A 12,019-nucleotide genomic window follows, 5' to 3' on the forward strand; every position below is an offset into this window, starting at 1 on the left:
TATCAGACAGAAATGATTGTGTGTGCTGCTTCAGGAGTTAAGAACCACAGAAGTCAAGCTGGAACTGATAAAGTTTTGATCTCTCTGCTCTCTGGCCCTTCAAGCATTCTGAATAGAATACAGAATTAACCAGGTTGGAAAAGACCTTTGAGGTCATCGAGTCCAACCTATCACCCAACACCATCTCATCAACTAAACCATGGCACCAAGTGCCACATCCAGTCTCTTCTTAGACACTTCCAGTGATGGTGTAATGTTATAGTAATAGTTACATATATAGTAAATGGTACATGGAAGAGCTTGCAGGGTGAAAGTGTAGCAGTGAGAAGCCAAGTATCTGATATTGTTGTTATACCCAGAGGAGTGATGCTGTGGCATGCAGCTGAACATGCTGAGCTAGGTTCATCAGGAGCTGGGGTTTTTTAAGCCTGGACTACAGAGCTCTCATCCTTTCAGCTCTGGGGATGCCAGAGTAGGTTCCATGTGCAGCAGTCAGGAGAAGGCCAATAGGTACTTGTCTGGGGTTTGAACTGAGGGTATTTCCTTCAAAGAGAGGAAACATGTAGCCTATCAGTGGTATCAGCTGCCTGCTTATGCCGGGCTCCCAGGGGAACCAGCCTTCTGCTGGAATGGAATGGAATGGAATGGAATGGAATGGAATGGAATGGAATGGACCAGGTTGGAAGAGACCTTCAAGATCATTGTGTCCAACCTGTCATCCAACACCACCCAACCAACTAAACCATGCAACCAAGCACCCTTTCAATTCTCCTGAACACCTCCAATGATGGTGACTCCACCACCTCCCCAGGCAGCCTATTCCAATGGGCAATCACTCTCTCTGTGTAAAACTTCCTTCTAACCTCCAGCCTAAACCTCCCCTGGTGCAGCCTGAGACTGTGTCCTCTTGTTCTGGTGCTGTTTGCCTGGGAGAGGAGACCAACCTCTGCCCGCCTACAACCCCCCTTCAGGTAGTTGTAGACAGCAATAAGGTCACCCCTGAGTCTCCTCCAGGCTAAGCAACCCCAGCTCCCTGGGTTACAGTACTGCTGATTTAAAACTCAAACTTGATCATGTTTTCACCTAAGCTGATTACTTTCTTGGTTTCCTTTCTGCCTTAGTCTGCAAAACTGTAAATTGAGTAGTTTCTAGTAGGTTAAGAGTTATTGGAGTCCTTGGTTGCTTCAAGACACAGAGCTGAGGCATTCAAGGTCTTGACAGCTCTAAGGAGGCTACACCGTTCTTGTCAGCAGGCTGAAAGGGCTACCCTTTCCCTCCCTGCTAATTTGCTCCTTTCACCCTTGGTAAAAGGACATGGCTACCTTATGTGCATGGCTTTCCTGTATCAGATTGTTCCTCCTGGTGATCAAATGGTTCAAAGGCTTCAGTTAAATGAGCCACACCCTTAGGAGGGTTGAGATGCAATTGTCTCATGCTTCCTGCAGTCAGGGAGAACTGCTGGAATGTCTGTGAAATGTGAGCCTGCATAACTCACACAATCACAGAATGTTAGGGGCTGGAAGGGACCCTGAAAAATCATCCAGTCCAACCCCCGCTGCCAGAGCAGGATCCCCTAGAGCAGATCACACAGGAATTCATCTGGGTGGGTTTTGAATATCTCAGGAGAGGAAGACTTCACAACCCCCCCAAGGCAGCCTGTGCCAGGGTTCTGTCACCCTCACTGAGAAAAAACTCTTCCTCACGTTCACATGGAACTTCTATGCCTCAACTTCCGCCCATTGCTCCTTGTGCTGTCATAGGCATCACTGAGCAGAGCCCAGGTATGAGAGCATGTTCCCTTCAATCCAGTTTGGCATCCACACAGGAGTCTTTGCTAGGTCCCTGCTAGATAGCTGCATTTAAACATCTGGATCATGAGGTGGTTGTTCAAATGTCTGAGCAGAATTCCCTGGAAAAATATTGCAGTTTGCCTTCAAGATTATTGTAGAATATCAAAGAACTGGAGAGACAGCAGCTTGACTTACAGTAACTGGGACTTCTTGCTTTCTCAGGTATGCTGTGCTTCATGGTGACCCCCCTTGTCACAGAATCATAGAGTTGTTAGGGTTAGAAGGGATCTTGAGGATCATCCAGTTCCAGCCCCCTTGCCATGGGCAGGGACACTTTACATTACATCAGGTTGCCCAGTGCCACATCCAGTTTGGCCTTAAAAACCTTCAAGGATGTCTTCCACCACTTCCCTGGGCAACCTGTTCCAGTGTCTCACCACCCTCATGGTGAAAAACTTCTTCCTAACATTCAATCTAAATCTGCCCACTTCTAGTTTTGCTCCATTCCCCCTAGTCCTACCTGACACCCTCAAAAGTCCCTCCCCAGCTTTCTTGTAGCCCCCTTAAGATACTGGAAGGCCACAATAAGGTCTCCTTGGAGCCTTCTTTTCTCCAGAATGAACAGCTCCAACTCTCTTAGTCTGTCTCCACAGGAGAGGAACTCCAGCCCTCTGATCATCCTTGTGGCCCTAATACCCAGGAGAGAGCTTATTAGTGGCAGCTGCCAGCAAGCTTGCTCACATGGGGCTTGTAATTTGTTTCAGGAACATTCTGACTCTTTATTATGCAGAGCTTAGATTTGCAGCTATAAAATCCCCCCCAGCAGCCAGGCTGAGAAAAGTGCATGGGACATTCATAAAATCATAGAATGGTCCACACCAGAAGGGACCTCCAAAGGTCACCCAGTCCAACCTCCCCACAGTCAGCAGGGACATCCCCAACTAGATCAGGTTGCCCAGGGCCTTGTTGAGCCTCACTTTGGATATCTCCAGGGAAGGAGCCTCAACCACCTCCCTGGGTGTGGTAGGTTGAGAGAGGGTTTAGCTCTCCCTCCTCCACAGAGTAAGAAACCACAGCTAACTCAGTCGAAGAGCAAAAGCTATATATTTACAAGCATATATGGAAAGCAGGTTATATATAACACAATATATACAGGTATTTACAATATATACACAGAAATACACAGCAAAGACAAATAACACAACAAAAATCTCTTCACCCCGGGAGGGATCCCCTCCTTGGAACCCCCTCTCTCCCCCCCTTACCTCCCTTTTTCCCCAAAAAGGGGTTAGAGAGAGAGAAAGGCAAGTTACTAAGGAAAAGAGTTGTTAGCAAGCTTCAAAAGCCCATGCAGGATTAGTGTTTGCTTATCTGAAGGCCAAGTCCAGCAGTTCGCAGAAGAAGCAGGCAGGGAGAACAGGCTGAAACACCAAACTCCCCCAACTCCCAAACCGAACTGAACTGAGGAAAAAAAAATTTTCCAACCGCTTCACAATCTAAAGCTGAATTTTTGTTTATCAACCAATGAAATTCGTTTAGAATATCAGAATGTTTTGGTTCTAGTACCAAAAACATTAGCCAGTGTGTTCCAGCAGTGTTTGTTCTTAAAGGCACAGCCTCAAACGACCACAGTCCACCCCTTTCTAAACAATTTCATTGGCTGTTCGTACTGTCCATCCAATCCAGAACAATATTTACAGTTCGTAAGTTAAGTTCATCGTCCATTCCGGCTATACTCAGATGTAGATGATTCAGAAGTCCAAGAAAATCCAAAATCAAGAAAATGGAAAACAGTTTGTCTCTCCGCAGACGAAGCGAAGAAAAAGGGAAACAGGGACTCAGGGACTCTCAGTTGACTCAGGGCTCTCAGGGTTCTCAGGGTTCGTGCACCGTAGATTCCTCAGGGACTCTTTCCTTTGGACGCGCTGTAGCTGTACAACATTCTGAAATTAAACTCTCTCAGCTAAAGTTAAATCTCTTTGTGGAATACACTGAATTTCACCATTCTCTTGCATTACCCAATAAGTGTGACCCGGACCTTCTGCTGAAACCACCCCTCGGACAGGTTTAGCCTCTCCTGAGGGCGAAAATACCCAAACAGTTTTACCTAACAGATTCTTTTCCCTAACAACAGGAACTCTATCACCTTCTACTTTCTGTAGCAGATCAGAGTGTGCAGGTCCAGCTCGGTTCACTGAACCTCTACTGTTCACCAGCCAGGTTGCTTGTGCTAAATGTTTCTCCCAGTTTTTCAAAGATCCACCTCCCATGGCTTTGAGAGTGGTCTTCAACAAACCGTTGTAGCGTTCAATCTTCCCTGCAGCTGGTGCATAGTAAGGAATATGGAAAATCCACTCAATACCGTGCTCTTTTGCCCAGCTCTTTACAAGGTTGTTCTTGAAGTGAGTTCCGTTGTCTGACTCAATCCTCTCTGGAGTTCCGTGTCTCCACAGGATCTGTCTCTCCAGACCGAGAATGGTGTTGCGTGCAGTTGCATGTGGGACTGCGTAAGTTTCCAGCCATCCAGTGTTTGCCTCTACCATAGTAAGCACGTACTGCTTACCAGAACGAGAACGTGGTAGAGTGATGTAGTCAATCTGCCAAGCTTCACCATACCTGTATTTGGACCATCTGTCACCATACCACAAGGGCTTAATTCTCTTTGCCTGCTTAATAGCAGCACAAATGTCACAGTCATGGATGACTTGTGTGATGGCATCCATGGAAATGTCTATGGATCTGTCACGAGCCCATTGGTATGTTGCATCTCTGCCTTGATGTCCTGACGAATCGTGAGCCCACCGAGCTAAGAATATCTCACCTCGGTGTTTCCAGTCGAGATCAAGTTCAGAGTCCTTGTCTACTTGAGAAACTCTTGCAGCTAGATCTGCCTGATGGTTGTGCTGCTGTTCCTCAGTAGCTTTGCTCTTGGGAATGTGAGCATCAATGTGTCTCACTTTCACTGGAATTCTCTCGATTCGATCAGCAATGTCTTGCCACAGTTCAGCTGCCCAGATGGGTTTTCCTTTCCTCTGCCAGCCATTCTTTTTCCAGTTCTTTAGCCAACCCCATAGAGCATTGGCTACCATCCATGAGTCGGTGTAGAGATAAAGCTTTGGCCATCTCTCACGTTCAGCTACGTCGAGAGCTAGCTGGACAGCTTTTACCTCAGCAAACTGACTGGATTCTCCTTCTCCATCCTTCGCCTCTGCAACTCGGCGTGTTGGACTCCACACTGCAGACTTCCACCTTCGCTTGTTCCCGACGAGACAACAGGAACCGTCTGTGAACAAAGCATATTTCTTTTCATCATCAGAAAGGTCATTGTAAGGAGGAGCTTCCTCAGCACGAGTTACTCTCTCCTCTGGAGGTTTAGCACAGTTGGTATCTTCAGGCCAACTTGAGATCACCTCCACCAGACCAGGTCTTTCAAGATTTCCCATTCGAGCTCTCTGTGTTATCAGGGCCATCCACTTAGACCAGGTGGAATCTGTGGCATGATGTGGTGTGGAACCTTTGCCTTTGAACATCCAATTCAAAACTGGCAATCTGGGAGCTAAGAGAAGTTGTGACTCAGTTCCAATTACTTCAGAAGCTGCTTTCACTCCTTCATAGGCAGCTAGAATCTCTTTCTCTGTTGGAGTGTAGTTAGCCTCTGAACCTCTGTAACCTCGACTCCAGAAACCAAGAGGTCGTCCACGTGTCTCACCTGGAGCTTTTTGCCACAAGCACCAGGTTGGACCATTGTCACCTGCAGCCGTGTACAAAATGTTCTTAATGTCTGGACCATCTCGCACAGGTCCCAGACCCACTGCTTGGACTACTTCTTGCTTTATCTGGTCAAAGGCTGCTTGTTGTTCAGGTCCCCAGTGGAAACTGTTCCTCTTTCGAGTCACATCATACAGAGGTTTCACAATCTGACTGTATCCAGGAATGTGTAGTCTCCAAAATCCCACTATCCCCAAGAAACGTAGAGTTTCTTGCTTGTTCGTGGGATTTGCCATGGTAGAGACTCTATTTACCACATCCACTGGAATGTGTCGGCGTCCATCCTGCCACTGCACTCCCAGAAACTGGATCTCTGTGGTAGGACCTTTCACTTTGTCTCTCTTGATGGCAAAACCTGCATTCAGGAGAATGTCCATGATTTTGTTACCTTTCTCGAAGACTTCCTCAGCAGTTTTACCCCAGACGATGATATCATCGATGAACTGGATGTGTTCTGGAGCACCACCTTCCTCCAGAGCATCGTGGATTACTGCATGACAGATGCTGGAGCTGTGGATCCAGCCCATTGGCAGTCTGTTGAAAGTGTACTGGATTCCTCTCCAGGTGAAAGCAAACTGAGGCCTGCATTCCTCTGCTATGGGAATAGAGAAGAAGGCATTAGCAATGTCTATGGTAGCATACCATTTGGCCTCTTTGGATTCCAGCTCATACTGGAGTTCCATCATGTCTGGTACTGCTGCACTCATAGGCGGAGTTACTTCATTCAGGGCTCGGTAGTCCACTGTCAGACGCCAGTCTCCATTCGGCTTTCGCACAGGCCACACTGGACTGTTGAAAGGTGAATGAGTTTTGCTGATGACTTTCTGACTCTCCAACTGACGAATCAGATTCTGAATGGGCAACAAAGAGTCACGGTTGGTTCTGTATTGTCTGTGATGCACAGTCCGAGAAGCAACCGGCAACTTAATGTCCTGAATCTTGTGTTGTCCCACAACTGCAGATTCATCAGAAAGCTCAGGTCTAGCAGACAGCTTCAGTTTTTGTCCATCAATTTCTACAGAAGCTACTCCAAAAGCCCATTTGTAACCTTTAGGGTCTTTGAAACGCCCTTCTCTCAGAAAATCAATTCCCAAAATACAAGGTGCATCAGGTCCGGTCACAACTGTATGCTTTTTCCATTGTTTACCAGTTAAGCTTATATTAACCTCCACTTTACTTAACTCTTGAGATCCACCAGTGACTCCCAGAATAGTTATGGACTCTGATCCCTGATAATTTGATGGCAATATGGTGCACTGAGCTCCTGTGTCAACCAAGGCCCTGTACTTCTGAAAGTGTGAAGTGCCAGGCCACTGGATGTACACATCCCAATAGATTCTGTTATCTGTATTACCCCTCTCCTCCCCCTGGCGGGAGGCAGGGCACCCCTAGTTATGGGGAACATGTCCACAGGTGCAACGAGCACACTGTGCAGTGTTAGAACTGGAGCCACTGTTGGAGCTACTAGAGTTGTCCTGGGGAACTGTAGAAGTAACAGCTACCCTTCTGGTATTGCTACCTCGGGTTCTGCCACTTTGCAGTTCTCTCAGTCTCCTGAAAAGATTAGAAGTTGGTTGACCATCCCACCTGTTCATGTTCTCACCAAACTGATCACGCAGGGTAATCCAAATAGTCCTACGTGACTGCCTTGGTGGTCTGTTTTGGTTTGATCTGTTTTGGAATGACCTCCTTGGAGGATGTCTATTCCTCACAGATGAAACCTGTACCCACCTGGAGGAAGAATTGGAATCATCTCTTTGTGCCAATTGGGAGATGGTGTTTTTAAATTCATCCTTCAGCTCTTTCATGCAATTCTCCAGTTTTCCAGACAGAGTTTCAATGGCTGAAACCAAAGAAACACGTGTCATGCTATCATCCAATTGTCTCAATTGATCAGTGAATTGGCCAACCGTAAGAGGAGCTCCACCATAATTTCTTGCTACAATTCTGCTTGCCAGAATGTTTGCATAATTGGAAGGAGCAAGCTTGATGAGCTTTTTAGTAAGACCATTTCCTACAGGAACATCATCAGGATTCAGAGATTCATGTTCACCATAGAGTACCTCTCTAACAGCAAATTCTCTCAGACGCTTGATTCCCTCATCTATGGTAGTCCAGGGCTTAGGATTCCATGGAAGATCATCTCGGGAAGGGTATCTCATGAGAACCGCCATTAGAAGGCGTATCCACAGATTAACCTTACCGAGAGCCTTGCCTAGATGTCTATCTATTCCATTATCCTTCGAGAGAGTTCCTAGCTGGGCTGCTGACTTGTCTCCAACCATTAGAGCTGGAGCACCTGTATCATAACATCTACCAAGCCAAGCGAGAACTGGCTCCTTATCTGCTCTGAGATAGTCTTTTCTCACATTTCTAAGCTCCTCCCGGGGTGAAGAGCAGTCGGTTATGTCATCTTGTTCTTGCTCCTCTGCCTCCTGTTCCTCAACTTGTGGTCCCAACAACCTCTCAAAGATCCCTTTAAGCTGAGAAGCACCACCACTAGCTGCTGTCCTACCAAGAGATGCATCTCGATCCTCTGATGATCTCAATAACTCAGCTATATTTTTAAGACAAATTTTTTCTTCCTCCCCAGCAGAAGAACCTTGCTGTGCATCCCCGTCAGCTCCTGAATCAGCTTTAGTCTTACCCTTCCTTGTTGTTAAAACTGCTACTTGCTTTACTGGAGCTGTGTTTGGGTTTCCAGCTGCCTTATTATCAGAAGCTGATAAGCTTTGAGACAGATTAGCTGCTTTGGAGGACGCTTCCGCTCCTGCCATGGAAGAAGGAGGAAATGACTTTGCCTCGTTAATGGTGGCTGCTGGGGACACGGGAGCCGCCATGTTTGGGGCTACTGTAGCCCCTGGCTGCTTGCCAGAATCATCACCATTGCTATTCAGAGCTGCCTTGCCGATTGACTTTTTAGCTTTATCTTTAACTGACACAGATTCTCCATTATCATCCTCACTGGATGTTCCTGAAACAGAGCTAGGGTGGCGTTTTCGTCTCTTTGTCCTCCGTCTAATAACAAAACATGCCTTATAAACTTTTCTCTCCCGGTACAGTGTCACTAGCAAATACACATTACTTATCACCAGCAGCAGGACTACACACATCAAGAAAATCAGCTTTGGATCCCAGCCATCACTTAAAATTACCCTTTCACCGAGCGGAATCTTAAACTCTTTTATCTCAATAGGGAGTGTGCTAGATGTAACATTCCTGTACTTTTTAACATAAAAGAATTCCAGGAGGGAGAGCTAAGCCCTCTCTCAACCTACCACACTGGGCAACCTGTTCCAGTGTTCCACCACCCTCATAGTGAAGAACTTCCTCATATCTAGTCTAAATCTGCCCTTCTCTAGTTTGAAGCCATTGCCCCTCATCCTGTCATTGCTGGCTCTTGTAAACAGTCTCTCTCCATCCTTCTTGTAGTCCCCTTCAGGCACTGGAAGGCTGCTATCAGGTCTCCCCAGAGCCTCCTCTTCTCTAGGCTGAACACCCCCAGGTCCCTCAGCCTGTCCTTGTAGCAGAGGTGCTCCAACCCCCTGAGGCCCTCCCCTGGACCCTCCCCATCAGGTCAGTGTCCTTCCTATAGTGAGGGCTCCAGACCTGCACACAGTCCTCCAGTACCTTAAGCAGCATGATAAAAACTCAGTGGAATGATGTCAAATCATGTTACAAACCCTCTTATGAAAATTGCTCGATCAAAACCAAGGGGCCTGCTACCTCTGAGATGTGAGATTTAATTAAGGATCCCTGAATAGAACCATGAAGCCAACTGCAGGTTTCTACAGGGGGAAATTTCCATCATAAAGCATCTCCATTCGTCTACCCCTGCATGCATTGAAAGGTATTGTCAGCTGGTGTAAATCTCATCCCACTTCAAGGACTTCAAAGGCACTGCTCTTGGATTTCAGACAGGAGTTGCTTGCATGCCAATGGCAGCAAAAGGAGATTTTACACTGGCATGAAGTACATCCTCTTCAAAAAGCTGTAGTAGCAGTAGGCTGCAGAGGTGTTGTAAGTACAATAAGGTGTTGTAAGGGCAATGGCATCCTGGCCTGCATCAGGAACAGTGTGGCCAGCAGGAGCAGGGAGGTCATTCTGCCCCTGCACTCAGCACAGGTTAGGACACACCTTGAGAACTGTGTCCAGTTCTGGGCCCCTCAGTTTAAGAAGGACATTGAGATGCTTGAACATGTCCAGAGAAGGGCAACAAGGCTGGGGAGAGGTCTGGAGCACAGCCCTATGAAGAGAGGCTGAGGGAGCTGGGGTTGTTTAGCCTGGAGAAGAGGAGGCTCAGGGGAGACCTTATTGCTCTCTACAACTACCTGAAGGGAGGCTGTAGCCAGGTGGGGGTTGGTCTCTTCTCCCAGGCAACCTGTGGCAGAACAAGAGGACACAGTCTCAAGCTGCACCAGGGGAAGTTTAGGCTGGAGGTGAGGAGAAAGTGACTTCTGTTGCTCAGGTTAACCTCGCATGAAGAGTCAGCATGGATGAATTTAACAGTTTTAGCAAGAACATGCCCATCATCCAGCAGTCTAAAGTTCCTGGAAACCTAGTGTGTGATGCCAGCAGCAGGACTCAGGTGGATGTGGTTGTGTGGCTGTAGGACAGTGTAGGAGGACCTACATTGCTAGGCAGCATCTGGGGACTGGTGAATAGAATAGAGTAGAATAGAATCAACCAGGTTGGAAAAGACCTCAGAGATCATCAAGTCCAACCTATCACCCAACACCATCTAATCAACTAAACCATGACACCAAGCAACCTATCAAGTCTCTTCTTAAACACCTCCAGTGATGGTGACTCCACCACCTCCCTGGGGAGCACATCCCAATGGCCAATCTCTCCTTCTGGGAAGAATTTCTTCCTAACATCCAGCCTAAACCTCCCCTGGTGCAGCTTGAGACTGTGTCCTCATGTTCTGGTGCTCTCCTGCCTACTGGACCATTGCATGCTTTGCACTCTTGCTCAGATTTTCCAGGTGGTTTCCTCTCCCAGGGAAGGCAAGAGTCATGCATTGGGAAAAAATAATGCAAGATACAGATGCAAACCATGAGTTGGGTGGAGGGAGTGGTGGTGTCCTGTCCCAGAGGCTCAACAGGGCTGTTCATCTCCTGTGACTGTTCTTCATGGAGGCACTCATTGCTGAGCATCAGCACTGGCACAGAAGGGTCCTGCTGGTAAAGCTGAGCCCCTTCTTGCTGCCTTGACTGCAGCAGCACCTGCAGCCTCTGGCTACAGCACACAGCCAGACCTGGGACTGCTGCTGCAGAGCCCATTGTGTACAGCAGGGCTTCAGGAGAAGAGGGTATCAGACAGCTTGCTGAGCTTGTGGGAAACCTCTTTGTCATCTACAGTACTTGGGACTTGATTCACCTTTCCTTGGCTTTGACAACACTGCTGTGATTTAGCATGTCTGTGACTGCATGGAAGTAACCTGTTGTGACCTTACAGCTTTCACTCCTCAGGTTTTGCTGTCCCCCATCTCCCTACTACTCAAGCAGCTGCAGAAAGCCAGAGTTGCTCCTGGCTTGGGTCTGCTCTTTGCGTCCCAGAGTGCGTGGGGACAGCTCACACAGAATTGTCACAGGCTTATCCTTGGGACACACTGTGAAGTGTGGCAGTCCTGCTGGTGAGAGCCTGGCTGACAGCTTCTCTTTGCCTCTTTTCCCAGGTGGTTTCACTGTCATCATGGAGCCTCTTGAGGGACTCAATCTACTATACACTGTCAGTTGTTGCACTCATTGTGGTAAGTTTTTGAATGTTACTCTTCTGTGGGAGCTCACCATGTGTCTACTGCCCCCTGGAAAGGGAATCTGCTAAGAGATCATGATCTTGTAGCTAAGATCCTAGCTCCAGGGGGGTTGTGCTTGAGGGAAAACTGACTTGTGATCTCTGTAGGAAAGCTTGGCCCAAGGGTAGGAGATCAAGGAATGTCTGGAAAGCCCCAGGCTGTTAAGTGGGGAGAAGTGCAGTGCCCCAGTCCCAGCGCAGCTGCAGGGTGCAGAGCTCAAACCCTACAACCTCCCTTCAGGTAGTTTTACACAGCAGGAAGGTCTCCTCTGAGCCTCCTCTTCTCCAGGCTAAGCAACCCCAGCTCCCTCAGCCTCTCCTCACAGGGCTGTGCTCCAGACCTCTCCCCAGCCTCATTGCCCTTCTCTGGACACATTCAAGAGTCTCAATGTCCTTCTTAAATTGAGGGTCTGGGACTCTAGATTCTCTAAGAAGGGAAGACTGATTTTGTGAGGTTAACTTCCTTTGGGGTGCTTGGTGCCATGGTTTAGTTGATTACATGGTATTAGATGATGGGTTGGACATGATGATCTTGAGGGTCTCTTCCAACCTGGTCTGGTCTGTTCTATTCTGTTCTATTCTATTCTATTCTGTTCTATTCTGTTTCCTATGTAAGCAAGGAGGGAGCTTTAGAGTCAGAAGCCTAACACTGGTGCTTGTGA

At 47.6% G+C, this 12,019-nt stretch overlaps 1 protein-coding gene across 1 annotated transcript in view; it reads left to right on the forward strand.

Moving 5' to 3' along the window:
• The window catches only part of SLC24A3 (solute carrier family 24 member 3), a 208,390-nt gene that overhangs the window by 163,841 nt on the left and 32,530 nt on the right, over nt 1-12,019 (forward strand). Inside the window, exon 7 of the mRNA XM_054179720.1 lies at nt 11,239-11,313. Within this exon, the coding sequence (XP_054035695.1) occupies nt 11,239-11,313 (75 nt within the window). The remainder of the gene's footprint in view (nt 1-11,238; nt 11,314-12,019) is intronic.

This window comes from Dryobates pubescens, chromosome 3, assembly GCF_014839835.1.
Source record: "Dryobates pubescens isolate bDryPub1 chromosome 3, bDryPub1.pri, whole genome shotgun sequence".
NCBI classification, from domain to species: Eukaryota; Metazoa; Chordata; class Aves; order Piciformes; family Picidae; genus Dryobates; species Dryobates pubescens.